At 33.5% G+C, this 21,385-nt stretch overlaps 3 protein-coding genes across 3 annotated transcripts; 2 read left to right on the top strand and 1 right to left on the bottom strand.

Annotated features, from left to right (window-relative positions):
• Positions 1 to 3,817: 3,817 nt before the first annotated feature.
• LOTGIDRAFT_130152 (hypothetical protein) lies at positions 3,818 to 4,204 on the top strand (the record flags this gene model as incomplete). The annotated part of the gene is made up of 2 exons (XM_009065186.1): positions 3,818 to 3,933; positions 4,129 to 4,204. 2 exons carry the CDS (start codon positions 3,818 to 3,820, stop codon positions 4,202 to 4,204), a joined length of 192 nt encoding a protein of 63 aa, XP_009063434.1.
• An 881-nt stretch (positions 4,205 to 5,085) lies between these two features.
• Positions 5,086 to 5,451, top strand: LOTGIDRAFT_130121 (hypothetical protein; the record flags this gene model as incomplete). Its single annotated transcript, XM_009065185.1, has 1 exon — positions 5,086 to 5,451. A coding segment is annotated over one exon (366 nt), but the record flags the coding sequence as incomplete, so codon positions are not given.
• Positions 5,452 to 18,017: 12,566 nt separating this feature from the next.
• LOTGIDRAFT_195608 (hypothetical protein) lies at positions 18,018 to 21,312 on the bottom strand. The gene is made up of 2 exons (XM_009065184.1): positions 21,259 to 21,312; positions 18,018 to 20,237 (listed from the first exon to the last, which is right to left on the bottom strand). Exon 2 carries the CDS (start codon positions 20,214 to 20,216, stop codon positions 19,905 to 19,907), a length of 312 nt encoding a protein of 103 aa, XP_009063432.1. The 5' UTR covers positions 20,217 to 20,237; positions 21,259 to 21,312; the 3' UTR covers positions 18,018 to 19,904.
• Between the last annotated feature and the right edge of the window lie 73 nt (positions 21,313 to 21,385).

The raw sequence follows: 21,385 nt of genomic DNA, 5'->3' as shown, positions 1-21,385 counted from the left end.
TTACCAAATGAGTCTTTAAATGAAGATGAACAAACTGTACCAAACATCGAACATTCTGATTCCAAGAGCAATACAGTTCAAAAAAATTATTTGCATAGGGACACAGTAGTTCCAGATATCCAAGAAAAGACTGCTGATTCCAAGTTATTTATTGTCCAACCAGATGTAACTTTACAATCCAGAGATGCTTTTTTTGGATTCCAAACTGCATCTGGTCACAAGGCAGTGGTTAATCCTAGATCTATTTTGCATGCTAAACATCTTTTTGAAGAAAAGTCTGTAGATACTTTAGAAATATCTCCAACGAAAGCCAAACAATACAATTTGGATGAATGTGCTAACAGCTCGATAGTAGCTGCAGTTCCTGCAAATGAAATGATTCCAGATATGTCTATGGGTTGTGGTTTTCAGACAGCTTCTGGGAAAGGTGTGAACATTAGTGCCAAATCATTAAAACATGTCCCAGACATCTTCAGAGAAGAATCCATTTATAATCAATCTCCTGATCATCATACAAAAGTAAATCCATCTGCTAATGATTCTATAATGCGGTCCAAAGTTATTGAAACAAAACTAGATGGTAAGGAGTCTTTCCCAAACCCTGATTTATTTCAAACTGCCTCTGGTAAAGGAATAACAGTAGATAATTCCTCTTTGAAACATGTTCAAGATATATTCAAAGAGGACAATCTACCAAAAGCATCAACCAATGTATTTCAAACTGCCTCTGGTAAAGGAATAACAGTAGATAATGCCTCTTTGAAACATGTTCAAAATATATTCAAAGATGACAATTCACTAAAAGCATCAACCAATGTATTTCAAACTGCCTCTGGTAAAGGAATAACAGTAGATAATGCCTCTTTGAAACATGTACAAGATATATTCAAAGAGGACAATCTACCAAAAGCATCAACCAATGTATTTCAAACTGCCTCTGGTAAAGGGATAACAGTAGATAATGCCTCTTTGAAACATGTTCAAGATATATTCAAAGAGGACAATCTACCAAAAGCATCAACAAATGTATTTCAAACTGCCTCTGGTAAGGGGATAACAGTAGATAATGCCTCTTTGAAACATGTTCAAGATATATTCAAAGATGACAATTCACCAAAAGCATCAACCAATGTATTTCAAACTGCCTCTGGTAAAGGGATAACAGTAGATAATGCCTCTTTGAAACATGTTCAAGATATATTCAAAGATGATACATCTCCTCACGTAGAGACTGAAGAGCATAAAGCAGTTAACAATGCCTCTTCAAAAAATGCCCAAAATATGCCTCTTAACATTTCAAATAACAATAATACTTCCACCAGTGTCGTTGGTCATTCTGATCAGGGTCAACAATTGGTACCAAAGATAGACAGTCAGAAACCACCCAAGCCTATTAAACCTTGTTTTGTGACACCAGATAGAAGAAAACCAGCTCATCCACAATCAACACCAAGATCATCAAAAAATACTGTTCTTCATGATAAACCAGGTCAGTTATTCTTAAGTTAATATACTTTATTGATGGAATGGTCAATTCTTTAGAAATTTATCCATTCAATTAACTTTTATTGCCGACTTGGAATGCCAATTTTTCTTAGATAATATGGTGCTGGTGCTTATATGGTAAAGAGGGCTGGTTATTGAGTTAAGCACTTTTCTGGCTTACCTTGGAAGTAAAGGGATCAAGCCCATCATATGTGGATAATATTTACCTTGGGAAAGGGGTAAACATGTCCTTTCTATTGGATGATTTTTGAGCAGTCATATGCTACTGTCCTATAGAATTTGTCACATTTCAGACTTTCATAGCATTGTGATGTCTAATATAATGCAGAAAAAGTAACTCCATCTTTATTACAGGTGTTTCAGAAGATAGAGTGAATAAGAGTTTTAAGTCAGTACATAGCTATCCTGAGGAACATTATTTAGATAGAGGTTCTAGACACCATCCTTTATTATCTACCACTATTGATACCAAGTAAGTCTTGATTTTCTCTCATTAAATACATTCCTTTTATTTGACTTTGTGTGAGTGTTTGTAATCACCCAAGGATGAACCCTATGAAAAACACTTGGGGAAATTGTTTATTATCAACCATGGATGAACCCTATTGAAAATTGAAATATGAATTTATATGAATTACTGACCTTGTTCTAGAAAACGCTTTCAATTTTTGCTCATAAACACTTAAAGGCAAGATTTGACAAAACTTGGTGATATTGTTCAGTATGGCCCCCGAAAGTTCAAAAGAAGTGTAAGACTGAAGGTTGAATATTTCATAATGGTGATTGTTACTGTACTGCTAAATATTTATATTCAAAATCCATCTTTTACTCAATTGTGTTATATTTTGTCTCAATAAAGAAAAACATCATATGAAGATCAGTTAGATAATTTATTGGGTCAACAGAAGAGCTCAGAAAAATCAAAATTTCAAACACCATACAAAAAAATAGAATCTACACCAAACAGTAAAACAGAAGATAACTCTCAGCCTGTTAAAAAGTCAACGCCATTTTTGGCAAAAAGGTCTCTGAAACTTGGTGGAACTCCACTAAAATGTGAATCCTGTGAAAAAGATGCATCACCCTTAGAGATTTCACGTTCTCCTGAAAGGAAAGGAGTCCAAGTCGCTTCTGAAGTCTTAGAGTGCCACCTGGTGGAAGCTAGAATGAAACAAGAGAAGATAATTCGCTTTAAAAAGAAAAGGAAAACTAGACCTCTGGCTGGACAATTGAGTACCATGAAAAGTGAAAGATCATCCAGTATCAAGTATGAAGATCTTAACAGAGAGAATTTAACAAGAAAAGAGGTTAATGAATTGCCCTTATCTCAAAAAGTTTAGTGAACAACAGATATTAAGTCGTTTGTATGAGGTGACATTAGCAAGATCTGCAAGTTTTCCTGCTGACTCTTAAGGGAAACCATCTTTAATCAGCCCCTTGTTCATCCTTGTTGCTTCAATCCTGCCTTTCAGGTAACATCTCCAATATGATGTGTATTGATAAATTGCTCACTACCCTAGGGGTTCAGGGTTTGATAAACGCGTATTTTGAGGTAAAACCTTCAGATTGTTCAATTCTTTCAGCTGTTGAATCTCGGATGTTTAGAATCAACTTTATCAGTCAAGTCTTCAACAGCTGTAGAACATAGATTCCAACTCTCAGACTTCTATCCTGGAAGTCTCAATAAAGATATATTAGTAGGAGATGGTGCCATTCTCATTCCTGATAATCATGGTTTTGCTGGAAGGGAGGAATTTTACAAGTAAGAAATTCAAAAGCTTGAAAAGCATGGCAGATAATTTCTGTAGAGTGATTTTATTCCTTCGCATTCTTTCGACAGCTGGAAATCATAAAAGAAATGCTTATTCTGCAGTCCCCAGCAAAATTTCCCTCATTGCATACTCTATGGCATTGTCTGTCTTTATTAAACCAATACGATGCAGAGAAGAGGACGTTGAATCCATTTTATTTTATTTCTCTATGATAATTTGGGTATTATGTAAATTCTATTTTGAACATTTATGTCATGCAATGGAACTACTGAATATTAAGGGGCTTTCATCAAACAGAAAAAACATGTGTTAACTGTACAAATCCACATAGCGGTTTATACATAAGTGTACACAGTTTTTTTCTGTTTATACGTCAATAAACTGAAAAATGTTCAGGTCATTCCTTATAATTAAATCAATTCGAATACGTGTTTAAATATTTATTTAATATAATGACAATTTAAGGCACTAAATACTAAATAAACAGAAGTCATGATATAATATATAAAGATATGATATTTTGTAGATCATTTCAAACTATGGAAGGTATAGATTTATCACTGATATCTGTAGAATGGCTTGATAATCATTATAAATGGATAATATGGAAATTAGCAGCATATGAAGTAGCGTTTCCTCATGACTTTATAAGAAGGTAAGTCTAAACTCATGGGTGTAAGGTGTGTTATATAGAAGCACTGGCCAAGGTCACAAGAAGAGAACATACCTCTTTTATATCAATTATGAATTTGAGTAATAAAGATTAAATTCAAAATGAAACAAAAACGTTTGATTCATTGACATGAAAATGTAGAAGAAAATTTGCTGTTACCATCCATGTCTGTTTCAGGTCTTTAACACCTAATAATGTGATGTTACAATTAAAGTATAGATATGATAGAGAAATAGACCAGTGTTATAGGTAAAATTTCTAAACATATATCTTTGATTGAAAAAAAAAACTCCAAAGAAACACATTTCTCATCATATATCGTCATACGAGGTTTCAAGAGGTCACTCACGATAGCAAGCTATTACAAACTTAGTACTTAAACCTTGACTGTGAACTGTGAGCCATAACGTTTATAGCCTTTCAGTTAAGGGCTCTGATTGGCTGTAAAATCGGCATTCCGTGATACAAGAAAAGTGGTTCCTGTAGTCAAGGTATAAGTATGAAATTTGTATAGCTTGTCATTGTGAAGATGATGGATATATTAATTGTAAACATAAAATGACATGAAAATAAACTCAAAATATATTTCACTGCACCCCATCCATACAGGACCTTTTTTGTGGTAAAATTTGGCATATTACACACACATAGTGAAAAGTATATCCACATCTTGTGCTTATAGTTTCAATTTCCATCAATCTACATATGACAATTTCAGATCCAGTATTAAGAAGATAGTAGAGAGGGATGATACAGTGTGTAAGAGATTAGTATTATGTATATGTGATATTAGACAACTAGACCAAGGAACAGTGGTAGAAGTCACTGATGGCTGGTACAGCATCAGAGCTTGTCTAGACACACCATTACTAGATCTAGTCCATAAACAACGTCTAGTCATTGGTCAGAAACTAGTAACAACTGGTGCTGAATTAGTTGGTTCTCAGGATGCTTGTTCTCCTCTTGAGGTAAGTTCACTGTCAAACATTTTCTTTACAATCTGAGGGGCTTAAATTTGGCTAACCATTACATATCACTCATACTTGTTCATGACTTTATTACACATCACTCATACTTGTTCTTCATTGTATATCACTCATACTTGTTCATGGCTTCATTACATATCACTCATACTTGTTCATGACTTTATTACACATCACTCATACTTGTTCTTCATTATATATCACTCATACTTGTTCATGGCTTCATTACATATCACTCATACTTGTTCATGACTTTATTACACATCACTCATACTTGTTCTTCATTACATATCACTCATATTTGTTCATGACTTTATTACACATCACTCATACTTGTTCTTCATTATATATCACTCATACTTGTTCATGGCTTCATTACATATCACTCATACTTGTTCATGACTTTATTACACATCACTCATACTTGTTCTTCATTATATATCACTCATACTTGTTTATGGCTTCATTACACATCACTCATACTTGTTCTTCAATATGTATCACTCATACTTGTTGATGGCTTCATTACATATCACTCATACTTGTGCATGACTTCATTTCATATCACTCAAACTTTTTCATGACTTCATTATATATCACTCATACGTGTTCATGACTTCATTCATGTCATTCATACTTGTTCTGCACTACTTATCACTTATACTTATCTATGATTTCATTACACATCACTTATCCTTGTTCGTGACTTCATTTCATATCACTCAAACTTGTTCTGCACTACTTATCACTTATACTTATCCATGAATTCATGTCACATCACTCATACTTGTTCATGACTTAATTTCATATCACTCAAACTTGTTCATGACTTAATTTCATATCACTCCAACTTGTTCATGACTTCCTTATATATCACTCATACTTGTTCATGACTTCATTACATATCACTCATCCTTGTTCGTGAATTCATTACAGATCACTCATACTTATCCATGATTTCATTACATATCACTCATACTAGTTCATGTCTTCATTTCATATCACTCCAACTTGTTCATGACTTCCTTATATATCACTCATACTTGTTCGTGAATTCATTACAGATCACTCATACTTATCCATGATTTCATTACATATCACTCATACTAGTTCATGTCTTCATTTCATATCACTCATACTTGTTCATGACTTCATTACACATCACTCATACTTGTTCATGACTTCATTACACATCACTCATACTTGTTCATGACTTCATTACATATTACTTATAGGTGAATAATTGTATTTTTCAGATACCTGAATCATTACAGTTGAAACTATGTTATAATTCTACTAGACCAGTAAGCTGGCATACTAGACTAGGCTATCAACATGATCCTAGACCATTAATAGTACCATTAACATCTTTAAATAGTAATGGTGGTATGATTGGTACTATAGATATAGTAGTTGTTAGAATTTATCCTGTATTAGTAAGTATTCCAACTAATGGTATAATTGGTAGTTGGTACGATGTATTTTTAGAAAGCATGTCCAAGTTTATTTATTGCTATTGAAAGGGTGCTATGAAATCTTTTATTTCCATAGACATCAATTTTCATAGATTTTTTCTGATTGATAATGATTTCAGAATAAATGATATTAAATCGCTCTCTAACCTTGAGCTATGGGTTTGAGGCTGCTAAAGGTGAGCTGTTGTTTAGAGCTAAGATTGAATCTTGACGTCCTTTGTTTGATTACATTAAACAAATAGGGGTTGATCCAGCAGTAAAATGGACAAGGAAAACCTGTGAAATTTCAATACCAAGAGGTTTGGCAAAGGACCAGCTGGTAGACAGGATCACATACAAAAAATGCTTGAACCCGCTTAGTTCTACAAGTTACAGGGGCTGACCTAATATCTTCTCTATTTCTGTAGGAATGTTCCATTTTGTTCCCACTTGTAAATGTCGAGAAAATAATGTTATTATGTTTTACAGTATATGGAGAAGCTAGCTGATGGAGGATGTATATTTCGTTCTGCTGAACAAGAAGAATCTATCAGTAGAAAACATGAAGAAAAAAAACAGGCCATGATAGAAAAATTATATAGTAAATTACAATCAGATATGGAAAAATCTTATTCTAAAGGTAATGCTTACGTTGTACACTTTCAACAAATACTGTTGCTCTTCCAGCCTCATGGGAGCCACGGTGGCTCAGTGAGTTAGACGCGTGCTCACTAACCTGAAGGTCCAGGACTCAATCCCAGCATAGGTCGAGATAATACCTTTGGATTTTACAACCTGGTTGCCCGCTGTCAGTGATGCAGGTAAGAGGGTCTGACATGGAAAAAGCGTCTAGTTGTTAAAATGGGACAATAAACTGAGGCCCAATGTGCTACAGACTGTGCACGTTAAAGATCCCTTGACAGTTGGAAATCAAAAAGAGCTTTTTTCATATCAGCCCCTCCACTCTGCATCACTGACAAGGGGAAACCTGGTTGAAACATCTGATGGTATTATCTTGACTTATGCCAGGATTGAACCCTGGGCCTTCAGGTTAGTGAGCAAGCATCAACTCTGAGAAGATAAGTTAGTGGTTTACAGTAGTAAACTATAGCTATATAACAATTTTCAGAAAAGACAAAAAGAAGTAATCAGAGATGGAAGAAAGAAGATATAGAACAGTTAACAACAGGACAAGAGATATTAGAAGCTGTAGAGAGTTCACTCCAACCTGAAGATATCCAGGTAAGATGCTCATTACATTTTGAACTTGTTTACGAATATATCAGCTGAAAAGAGTCTCAAATTTTGGCTGAAAATTACAGGGTGTAGTAATTAGAGAACAGATGTATCGTTTTTGTAACTAATCATACCTTAGTCTAAGCTAATCAGTAATAGTGTTCACAGCTCACCCTCAAAATTCGAGCCTATAAATCCATGTGTGTCCAGAATTATCTGCGTTTGAAAGTCGTTTGAAAATAGACAAGTTGTCTATTTTGAGACACTGTCATTTATAGAAAAGACATCTATAGAAATAAGAAAATCTATTCCTAGTTTGAAGTATTTTTGAAGTAATTATGTGATGTTTTTTACATTTCTAGTACTTCTGAAGACTATTTACATATATTCAAGACTCAAATAAACTACCCGAAAATGGTGAATTTGTCCCTATAAATTGATAATATGTATTAAAATTTGATCCAACCTTACTATGTCAATTTTGTGTTTATTTTTTTTAGAGTTTACTAAGTGAGAGACAAGTTGAATTAATGAGAGAATATCAACAAAAACAACATGATGATAAACAACAACAACTACAATCAGAAATACAACAAACACTAGCTGATAATCAACAGGTATAACATCTTCATATGTCAAGGGTGTTTGAGTCAGTTTACAGAAATCTATCCCTTGATCCAGAAGTTTGAAATTCAATAGCCTTCCAATTTGCTATCTGGTTTTCATTAAATTGAAGGAAATCAAGTCTCTAAATATTAACTTCAAGAGCTCAATTCACAGATTTTAAAATAGAAATGCCATGTTTAGCTTTTATTTTTAATCTAGCCACTTCAGGTAAGGTCTAACAACAGCCCTCTCGAACGTTCTTTGTATCTATGACTATAGAAATTGAATATATTTCTATGATTGTAGATGAATATAGAAAGAAAAGTAACACCACTATTAAAGATGAGAGTTAGTGGTTGTTGTCAAACAGATATAGATAATCAGGCTGGTATGTTAGTGTTTTTACATCCATTTATCTGGAATATTGTTTATATGAAATATGGTGCAGTTTACATGACAGTATGTCCATTTACATGACACTATGTCCATTTATATGATATTATGTTCATTTACATGACATCATGTCCATTTACATGGTATTATGTTCATTTACATGACATGTCCATTTACGTGATATGTCCATTTACATGACATCATGTCCATTTACATGATATTATGTTCTTTTACATGACATTATGTCCATTTACATGACATTATGTTCTTTTACATGACATTATGTCCATTTACATGACATCATGTCCATTTACATGGTATTATGTTCATTTACATGACATGTCAATTTATGTGATATGTTCATTTACATGACATTATGTCCATTTACATCATATTATGTTAATTTACATGACATAATGTCAAGTATACTATGTACATATTTAGTACATTTTATTTACTATTTTTCTAGCTACAATATTAACAATATGGAGACCGAGTACAGAATGGTTTCAGCTACAGGAAGGCAAACGTTACAAATTATACAATATACAAGCTTCTTCTTCAAGGTAGGTTTTCTCTCAATTGTTTGCTTGTTTGTGTCATGCATTTACTTTAACTTGGACTGTACATTGAACTTGATTGATTGACTTGAAATAATGATAAAAATGTTGGATTTTGTTTCATAGTTTTTCTTCGTGCCACTACATGATCTAATGAAATTCCAACCAAATTGTCTTGTCGTGAGTTGAATTTGAACCGTAAGTGTCAAAAGTTGTCAATACAACTGAAATGCTAGTCAATAACCTTTACTTATGTCCTTGAGCATGTTTTGCCTACAAGTTTTGTCAGATCATAGGTGGAAACTGGAAATCCCACAGAGAAGACACAGAACAAATCATGAAATGTGCGTTTCAATCAACTGGAATTGAGACTGATGTAGTATTTTCAATATTTTTATTAGTATCTGTTTATTTGATGTATTATTGTTACAGGAGTCGATTAGAAAGTTTATGTGTTAGTTTAACATCAAGTAGAAACACTAGAATTAAATATTTACCTATTGATGAGAACTTATTAGATGTTATCTATGAACCAAGGGAGGTAAGTCTGAATTAACAGATTATTTAACAACTACGTACCTTGAAAGTTTAAACTTCTGTCACCTCATTATTATGGACTTTTAACTTCCACAGCACCTTTTTATACACCCACATGAAATTTGGAGCTTATATTGGCATCATCCATCTGTCTGTGTAATTGCTCAAAAACACTCTAGAAGTCAAAATTATTTATGGATTATGACGAAACTTGGTGAGAAGATGCCGGTGGTCGTATATTACCCTTGCTGGCAAGCAATCTTTGTTTAATTGTATTTTAAGGGACATTACATGTCAAATTGTGAATCTGCTTTATCAGGTACAGTAAATATTTTGATGATAGTTTCCCTTTTTCTCAATAATAGTGAAGTATGATTTTTTTTTTAAAATAGGTTTGGAGTGTATCTGATCTAAAAGTAAGAAAACCATCTTCTAAAGAGTTTGATTTTGTTGGTATGGTATTTGATATAGAAAATGGAAGGTATTTAGGCCTACGTTATCTTTGTTATATAAAGTTTTTGATAGTCCATGACAAGTAACTTGTTATTTTTTACCCAACCTAACCACTTAGAAACAATCAAATCCTGTCTCACTTGAGCATTGGTCCAAACAAGGAATGTTGATTCAATGATATTTGCCAGTCATGTTTGATTCAAGTTTCAATATGTACATCTGTAATGTAGATCTTCAAAAGGCATTTTCAATGGAATAAAAGTCAGTTTTTGTGATGACATTTACAAAATATATTCTAAAACTCTTGACTGTTTTTCTTTTAAAGACAGGGTAATATGCAAACAGTTCATTGTATAGATATTGATGGTGGATTTCTCAATATTACATTCTGGACTGGTTTAAAGGTATGTTACCGGTAATTGTATACTTGCATCATTCAGTGTTGATAAACAAACCAAGTACAAATGACCTGAATCATACATCGAAAACCTGAAAATTAGTAGCAGCTAATGAACTTTTCACATGAGAAAGTATATCGATCATAAGTGAGTCAGTATTTCATAATGACAAGTGGTATCAGGTGTTAAAAGAGTGAGCATACTCTGCCTGGCACTGCACATTGCTATATATTCAGTCCTTTTGCCTCTTATACCACACTATAAAACCACCTAAATAAACTCTAGTAAAGCTCTCTGGACTTAATATGTGTATCAGGAATACCCATAACCTCCCATTGAAACTGTTCATTTCCTCTCATTGTCCACTGTTTGGTGTTGACTTTTATTACTCAATACCCTGCAAGGAGGAAGTTAAATTCATTGATTTTCATTTGATTATGTCTGTGAATTTGATATGCATTATTTCAGAATTTTGGTTGTGAAGATATTCTAGTAAGAGGGAAATGTTTTGTAGCCTGTAATCTAATATTCAAGTCTAGTTATGGTCAAACTATAGTATCAGATGTCTTACAAGAGGTCACTCAAATATCAAACTCATCTAAGATCTCTCAGTATAGAAAATATCTGGATAGATTTCACTGCATCAAACAGGTATCAAATGCTTCATTTACTAGACTCGGTTGCACTGACAACTGAAAAATGGCAGTTGCCATGGCAGCTGTAAGCATTTGGTTAATTCTGTGTCCTCATTATTCCAGTTGCCCCAGCTGTAAATTTGACCCGGTTTCCCCCTTTCAGCGATGCAGGTAAGAGGGACTGACATGGAAAAAGCGTCTAGACGTTCGAATGGAACAATAAACCGAGGCCCTGTGCTACAGGCTGTTATCCTTGTAAAAATGTTGTCAATGTGCAAGCTAGCTTCAAAATCACTTTCGAGATGATCTGTTCTCCCATTGAACTTAAATCTAGGGTTTTGCTTGATCTTGATAACTTAGGGGAGCTATACTTTATTGATTGACAATATTTAGATAAAAGTTAACACCAACTTTAAATTTTCATCCATAACATGTTGTTACTCAGAGTTTCATGCGATGCGATCTTCAGACAACTATAATATATATAAAATATATAGTATTTTGGTTTCAGGACAAACATAATAAGTTATTAGAAGAAGCTAGAATAAGATATAAAGATAGACATAATAGACTAACTAAAACCCCACAGGTAAACATACATGCTTTCTCACTTTTATAACTGTAAATCATACTTTGCTGGTCTCAGAGGTTTATGCAGGTGGTGTTTCCAGAGCGCTTCCACAATAGGAATCTCATCACTGTCAGTTGCCCCTCCCCCTTCCATAAAGTCAGTCTTCTCCTATTTGTACCCATAGTTCTAGATGAAAGAAGCCATCACTGTTTATGTCATAAATAGAGAATCTTAAACGAATGATTATGTCATATGAAATGAGTTGCCAGATTTATCACACAACTATCAATAAACGCATATTTTCCTCAAATTTCTTGCACTTTTTCTATATAGGGCCTTCATTTTGAGGTCAGCCTTTTCACACCTTTCTACAAATGTCCTTATGCGTAATAAAAATATCTAGATATGTGATAACTAATTACTGCCATGTCGTTTCAAAGAATGCAATGTTCTGTTTACATGGTGCATGAATACATGGCCTAATTTGCATAGTTATTTACCTGTAAGAGTAAATGCATATCGTTTATATGAACCTGTGTTATGAACCCGAGAACAGAACTGTTGTGTGATAAATTTGTATATTATCACTATCAGATCTGTTTGGGATAGCTGCTTTAATTTAAGAATTTGTATTAGAAACAGTATAATGATGTACCATTAGATGTAGAAGAACTATTTTCACCTATGACAATGGATGTTGGAGATACTTCTCTCAATTCATCCACCAATGTTTCACCAGAAGAACAGGCTGAGATGAAGAGAAAAAGAATACAGAAAGCTAAAACAGCTAAACTAATGGCTTATGGATCACCTAGTGCTCTGTCACCTATAAACTGTGCTGTATCACCTGCAGTGTCTCATGAATTTAAAACTCCAATATTGAGAAAGAAACCTAAATAACACTTAATTAACTATAAATAGTGTATTGTAAGTGTGCGGGCAAACAAACAGTCTTGGGTTGCCGATTTTTGAGCCCACCTTTCCACGACAAGATTATCACCTTGCGGACAGTGTGATATTTGTCACCGATTGTTTTATAGTCTTCAAATTCATTTTTCTTTCAATTGCATGCTCCACACGTAATTATCGACCATTGACCGATTAGAAACGCCCGACTGGAGATTTTTTGTCTTCTCGTGCGTCCTCAGACAGTGAGTGCAACTCATGACAAGACTCTAGTGGACTACAAAAATCATGGACCAAGATGGCGTTTGTGGTATTATGGAAATGATTAACAAAGTATTATGTCTCAATTGCAAAAGCTATTTTCGCAAAAATGACATTTTAAAAAGTTAAATTTGAACAACTCACTGATGTCCAATCTGATTGAAATGAGAGCAAAGTTACGTTCAGTTTATTTTTTAATATATACACCTCAGTTAGGGTCTTAAGACTGCCCTCTAGAACAATCATCTGTTTGATGATACTGCTAGCCAATCAGATTTCTGCCCTCTCCAACACTGGTATTCATTGGCCCCGTGTGCTACAGGCTGTGCACGTTAATGATCCCTTGGCAGTTGGAAATAAAAAAAGAGCAGGCTAATACCGCTGTCCTGGCAAAATTTCCCTTTTCTTCAATAGCCCACATGGTGCAGAAAAGTAGGATGTAAAACTCCATTCATTTCATCTGGAGCATGAATGTAGAGATATTATTTTATTTTATTTCATTTGTAAAATATGTAAATTATTCGTATTGATTATTCATAAAATATTTGTTATCATTCAGACAATTTATAATCATGATTTAAATTGATCATATTGTTTTGTTATAGTTTGTTATATAATTATGTGATTATTGTGGGACTTTGCTTTCAGCAAAGTCCCAGTTTGTTATCGAAATGTCAACCCTTTTTTTTTTTTCGTTTCGTCCACAACTTCCTGTGCTTAGACTGCAGTAGTTGCAGCTACGTTTCAAATTTCATAGACCTTCTATATAGGTGACGATGTGCATAAATATAAATTGGAACATTTTTGCAAAACCGGAAGTGCCACAGTTCAACATGTGCAAAAAGTCCAAAATCGGCTCTAGAAGGCGTATTTTTGCATCGATTTTTTCCGGGTTTTCATTTTTACAATCTACCTGTAATTTCTGACCTGATAGCACTTGAAAAAATTACGAAATTCGAAAATTCGTCGCTCACTTTTTTCGATCAAATTTTTCAATTTTTTTGCAACTTTTTTGTTTTTGCATTGGTTGATCTGAAATTTAATATGCAAAGGGGCATCACTAAAGCAAATAATATGTAGTTGTCAAATATTTAACTTTACTTCCGGTTTTAAACGGGGAATCAATTGAAAGTACAATCCACTTCCGGTCGAATAACTTCCGGTGTATTTGTAATAGGTCAACGAAATTTATGCTGATCGTAAGTAAATGCTATTACAAAAAAACGAAGAAAATAAAATCCAGACCGGAAGTGATACTTTTGCCGCCATATTGAAAAAACACACTTTTGTAAAACTCAAAATGGGGCCTCAGGGTAAATGTTGATATGCTCAAATTTGATGTGAATGTATTCAGCAATCGATTGCGCAAAAAACATTGGGAGCCGAATTTTGAATTTCGCTTTTGCTTTTTTGCAACTTCCGGTTGAAATTTTTTAAAGCTTTAAATGATCACACTATGTGACCTTGACCTTTGATGACCTTGACCTTCATAGGGTCAAAGGTCATTGACCTTGTCTATCATTTGATACTTTGACCTTTGACCTCCTACATGTACTTCCAGTTTTATAGCTATCCGTAAAAAGCCAAATTCGCAACTTTGGACTGCTCTAGCACGTGACCTAATTAACCTAGAGGGTTATTTTTTTTGGTTTCCTAATGTTCTTCTCGTGTACTTTACATAGATATAGAACAATTGCTTTTTTAAAGCAAAATTGAAATTGGTGATTTATTCAAATTTGAGGCTTTTTTTACAATATTTGAGTCTTTTTGAGCTTGGTGTATGTATATCTTATGATCTATTTGATGTAGAACCTTGATATTTGGAATACAACTAGACACTTTGAATATGAATTCACCTATGACAAAAAAACTTATGTGGGCGTGGCACATCCGGGTTGAATTACTAATTGTTTACATTTTGGGGCTGGGGCATAACTCGCATAGGATACGTTTGTTCAAAAAGAGACTTTGCACACAATTACCTCATCCTTTTAGCCAGTTTGTATTAACAGCTCAGTTGTTTCAGCTTTATAGTTTCAAAAAAGGAACGGGTTTTAACATTTGGATATTTTCATTTTTCGATTTTGACCTTTGTTGACTTTTGTTGACCTATATCTTTTGACCTCTATTATGTAGGACCTTGAGATTTGGAATATAACGTAACATTTTGAATATTAATTAACCTATTCAAAAAAAATTGAGGTGGGCGTGGCACTTCCGGGTTAAATTTCTCATTATTGACATTTTTGGCCAGGGGCATAACTCGCAAAGTATATATTTATTCAAAATGGAACTTTGGACACAATTACCTCAAATTTTGAGCCACTTTGTCTTAGAATTTCAATTGTTTTTGCTTCATAGTTCAAAAAAAGGAAAAGGTTTTGGAAATTCAAAATTTTCAATTTTTAACCTTGACCTTTGTTGACCTTGACCTTTGTAGGATCAAACGTCATTGGCATTGGCTATCTATTTATACTTTGATATTTGCTGTCCTATGTCAATTTCCGGTTTTATAGTCGTTAGCAATTTGAAATTTTTATGGCGTATGCCTCTTGATCTTGACCTTTTTAGACCTTCTCCTTTACAGGATCAAAGGTCATTGACCTTGGCTATCTGCTGATACTTTCATTTGTGAGGTCTGACGTCCACTTCCAGTATTAGAATCTTCTAAAAAAATGAAAATTTCTCAACTTTACACTGTTCTTGCGCTTGATCTAATTATCGTCGAAGGTTGATTTTTTCAGGGTCTTTTGCATTTTGCAACATTTGCAAAGTCCCACTCTGTGCCACGAGTGGCTCTAGTTTTATAATTGTTATGCAGATGTTATATCATGCTCATGTCTTTCTATGGCATTATTATGAAGAAATTGCTTATATGACCTTTTTCAGTTATCTGTGTCACTTCAGAATTAAAATCATACATTAACATAACATTTTCACTGTTGAAATATGAAATAGTGCTCAATACATGTTTCAGGTTCTTTTCTGATATTTCGAACAAAATCATACTGTGAAATACTTTTTTATCACTTGACATATATTTATACTCCACATATTATTTTTTTAATGTCAGATTTTTATTTTGACAAATGATACAGATAGCTCAGTTTGTACCATCTGGTATTCTAATATATAGACTAGTATATCACACAAGTGTACAACATGAAACTTTTTCAAAAATAAAAATTGATCTTATTCATTAAATTTTATGAAAATGAATAAAATAGCAAATTGTATTTATATATAACACAGAATATGTAACACCTGATTTACTCAATATAAGCTTACAATATTTGATTCTGATAAAATCTGTAAAATAGTCATTCTTAGAGCAGGTGACACAATTAAATATTACTGTGGCTAATATTTTGTCTTGCCTGTTAAATTTTTCAAAAGTAAATTTGCTTTGACATTTTTTTTTAGTAGGTTAACATGCTTTAATTGCAGATGAACCAGAATTTGAATTTTCATTCTTATAAGTGCTCGAGTTAGGTCAAATTGAGCTCTTTCTGCCAAGACTAACTAGTCAAATGGCTGTCTCCAATTTACTTTCTGTGGTCAAATCACAAAGCTTTGCTGGTTCTCCAGCCACCCCAGGGTCTCAAGAGGGGGACCTCAACTACGTGACTCGACAAGACATCTCAAAATGGCCCACAAAAAATGATATCAGCAAGCATTCTATGATATTAATTTATTTCAATTCAGAAAACAATTGCAAGAATAACAAATCTATAAGAAAATTAATATGATCTTTTTATTTGTGGTTTCCACCCCAATTCACCAGAAATCATGGTTTTTAATATATAGGGCCAAACCAATTATTTTTTTTTCATAAAAAACAACATTCCTATCCCAACCCTTTCTGTACATCCCCTTGCATCTCCTGTTGAAGTTCAGCAAAATAAGTTTGGTTTGGCCTAATCACTTAGAAATTAAAAAAAAATATATTCAAATATTCATGATATCACATTAAACCAAAACCAAACGAAGACAAAAACAACATGATCTAACAACATGATCTGCAAAACGTGTCAAAATATTAGTACTGCAGTGATTCACTGATGAATCGAGATTCTTTCTCATTGATGTATTGTATTGGATAAAAATAACGGCGATGTACCGGCACGATTTTTTATTTAACATATTAGTCCCCTTTAATAAAAAAAAAAAAACACCACAGAGTCTTCATATGTATAAGAAACTGTGTCAAGTATTGATTTTAAGTTTTAATCAAAATTTGTAAAATTTCTGACTTCAAAAAATAGAGAAATTTCTTTCACAATTTTGTACTTCTAAAAGTTCTCAGAGTCAAAATTTAAAAATTTCTATTTTTTCACTTGCCTTACATAATAAATGAATCACAATTATTATAACCATAAATCGTATCATTTGATGAGTTGTTTTGAGTATTGAATCGCAAATTCAAGAATCTTTGTAGCCCTACGAAATATAATCTTTAACTAAATAAGTTCCTGTTATTCAAGCTCTTAATTAATCTAGAACCTCGAAAGATTTATTTTGACAAGTTTTGCAGAATAGGTAAGGTGCGGACACACAAATGGTCTTGGTCGTCAACTTTTCTCGCTGACTTAACTCTCGCCTGTCCCTGTACTTTCACGACAAGATCTATAATATCAAACAATTGTCTCTGATAATTTTATCGTCTGCAAGACAGACCGTCATCATCCAATCAGATTCATTTTCCTTTCAATTGCATGCTCTGCACATGATTATTGAAATGGTGGAAAATGACCGACTGGAGGTTCTTGTCTCCTCATATGACTGTGTGGTCTGTGAAACCCTTGACAAGACTCTGATCGCTGACAAAAATCCGACCAAGACTGTTTGTGTGCCCGTACCTGAAAACAGCGCAATAGACTATCTAAATACAAAATATAGTCAGGTGAAAAAAATGTAACAAAATGTACATCCTATTTATGATCACAGTATAACAAATAATAATAATAATATAACAAAATAGATTCTTTATAAATTGTACATCAGCTATTGTACAGTCAACATGTACAAAAATTTACCTTTAAAGTAATATCAAGCTCTATTTAAATTTTTCTGAATTGGACTTGCCAAAAGTAAATATTTCATGAAAGGCATTTTTGTTTTGCACATGCTCCGTGTTTTTTTTTTTTAAATACATGCAAAATCTGCATGCAAATTTATTACTTAAATAAAAGGCAAATTTATCTGAAATTTGAATCTGAATATGGTTACCTCATGAAATGCACCAACAATTTGATCCCAAGATCTATAGAAATAAACATCACCCAAAAAAAGTTCACAAGATTTTGCGAAATAATTAGCACACATAAATTTTTTTCTCAAAAACTCGCAGCCGAAAGCATGTGCATTGGCATTAGTTACTTGTGGATAGATGGGTGTGATAAATGGTGATGACATGCTTTAAGTAAAAAGTTTTTTAAAACTTAATATTTGTATTGGGGGACATTAATAGCATCGATTTACTCCATTCCAATTTTCAATCCTGAAGAATTCAGTGGTTCTTACAATTCCACTAGATCTAAGTGTTAAATGACCTAAATATCAAGATATTAAGATCATATGAGCAACTTTTGCCATTGGTATGCCATACCTGAAAGGTTAATAATCTCTGTAATTACAGGAACCAGAAACACATGACCGAAAATTGGAATGATGCAGAAGGCCTGATAAACAGATAAAAAAACTAGAAAACCTCTTTACAATTTCTTCAGGATTACAGATGACTCTTTGTCCTATTTGACAAAGAATTTTGATATTTTCGAAAAATGAACAACAAAAAGCAGCTGACCCTTAGATTATAAGAAAAAAATACATACTGTTGCAATCCGGGATGTTGATTTGCCAGTTTTACCTGACATTAACTATGAAACCTCTGACAATGAATGTTGACAAAAATGAAGCCTTGATAGCACTAGTTACTATAAAATAACAGTTTTTTGTCATCAACCAACAGACCTACTGGGTAATTGCAACATAAGCATATTAAGCTAAAACTACACAATCTGTACTGTATATAGTTCTAGTAAACACCCTAACTCCAAACATGTACTGAATGTGCTTTCATGTAGAACATTAAAGGGATTGTAAAGAGGTTTTGAAATTTGTTTATGTGTATCAGGGACACTGATAACATCAGTTTGCGCAATTCCGATTTCAATCAGATGTCTGTGGTTCCTGCAGTTCCACGTAAATGACGTCACTTATCACAAAATATGCTTTACGGTCTTCACCATTAATGACCTTGTCTAACACTTGGTTTTAGTTGCATGCTATCAATGTCCTTATACACATAAAAAATTTAGAAAACCTCCTTACAATCCCTTTAAACTTATGTTTTGAGTTTATTTAAAGATATGGTCCCAGATGCCTAAAATTAAAATTAGTAAAACCAATATACCGGTACCTTAATAAATCTTCCAAAATTCATCAAATCAAAACAGATGTTTTTTAATCATTTCAAATGTAGTTAAAGCCAACTGTTTCCAAAACAATTTTTAACTTAAAACTGGTTTCTGTTTGTACCGTACCATAACTTTAAACAAATAAGGGTCAATGACCTCTGATACAACATAGTTTAAATGCCTACCTTGCAAAAATTACAGAGCCAATTTTCCCCGAAAAAAATTTAAAAAAAAAAAAAGAGAATCACAGATCGTCAGGAAATTCAGTCCAATTCTTTCCAAAATATCATTCCAAGAACTTTCCAAGTTGAGATGTAAAAACTTGCTGGTTAACTAAAAAAAATTCTGATGCCTGTGCTTCCGAGAGTCGGCCCTGGGTAGGCTTTCACCACATAATACCCAATATTCCAAAGCTACCAGTATAAGGAAAAAGAAGTGGTTTGTTAAAGAGTTATTGCACTGGTAAAGTCATGTTGTTTTTACATCCAATTTAAAGTTCCTAAATTAACTATCCAACAATCTTTAGTCTGAGGTGAAGTCTTTAATGAGCTGGAGGTGCAGGGGGAGGAGGTGGTGGAGGGTTTGAATCACTTGGTCTGCTGGGTTTTCCATCACCACGGTTACGTAGACTAGATGGTCTGAATAGAAATAAGGCTGTGGCAACCACCAACCAACCAATCATCATCATAGCTATCATATTGTAACCACCGTTAGGCATGGTCGTTTCACCAGGTAGAGATTCGATGCATTGTGTGTCTGTACAAACATTTTGAGAATTGCGTAACATGTTCATCAGACGCTGCATTGCTGTTTCATGATTCCAGATGCACTCGCAAGGATCAAAGTCAGACATCTTGACAATTGGTTTCTATATCTGAAAAGTGCCAAGACAAAAGTTTCAATAAGTCATTAACCTTGAATGCTAGGCAAGAATAAGCTAAAGCTTACATGTCAAATCATTTACAAAATTTTGTGAGAAAATTCATCTAAACACAGCAAGTTGTCTACATTGTATTGGACTGGAGAACTCGTCTGCAAAAGTGATAGGATTTCAGATCTGATATTGTGACCTTTTACAAACTACTAAGAGCGACCTAAAGGAACAGATTTTTGGCCAATCATAGCCTACCTTAGTCTCGATTTTTTTTTAGCTTAGCCAATTAGTAATAGTGTTCACAGCTCATTGTTGAAATCTGAGCCTTCAAATCAGAATTATCTACATTAGAAAGTTAAAAAGATGAGTTGTCGCATCAATTGCATAATTCCTTCAAAAATATCTCAAACTAGGAATTTCTTTTCCTATATCTTTTTGGTCTTTTCTATTTGGCAGTGTCTCAAAAAAAGACGACTCGTCTTTTTAACCTTCAAATGTGGGCAATTCTGGACACACATGGATTTGGAGGTTCAAATTTCTACAGTAAGTTGTGAACACTATTACTGATTAGCTCAGCTTCAAAATTTCCGTTTCTGAGACTAAAGTACCAATGGTAAAAAAAATGGTGCATCTGTCACTTTACAGTTAATTCGATAAATTATTGAATAATTGAATGATAGCTGTTTTCATTATAATCACCATTAGGCCTCTAGTTGTTATCATCTTGTAGTTATTCACTAAGTTTGGTGGATGACCTTCTCCACTTCAAAGGGAAATTGCACTAGACTTAGATTCTATTGCAGGTCCTTAGTCTTCAAAAAAAGGGACCAATTGCCAATTTTCATTCGCCATTTAAATTATATTATCCCTATCCAACCAATCATCGTATAAAATTATTGTGTTGACATTCTTATGAATTTATGTAACCCAATCCGTCAATGCCAGATCTTACCCTTATCCTTCGTTTCCGTATTACAAACAACTATAAAGTGGCAAGAACATGATGAAAGATTATACCTACACGTCTAAATTAAACCAATATATTAATTGTCAATTTCTTCCAACAGAATTTGACAACAGCGGAAGTTATTGCTTGTGTATGATGAGTCTAGCACATCCAGCCGTGAATTTGACAATGGAAATTATGA

The sequence above is a fragment of the Lottia gigantea genome, assembly GCF_000327385.1.
Source record: "Lottia gigantea unplaced genomic scaffold LOTGIsca_68, whole genome shotgun sequence".
NCBI lineage: Eukaryota > Metazoa > Mollusca > Gastropoda > Lottiidae > Lottia > Lottia gigantea.
This window is presented reverse-complemented; position numbering and strand designations above follow the sequence as displayed.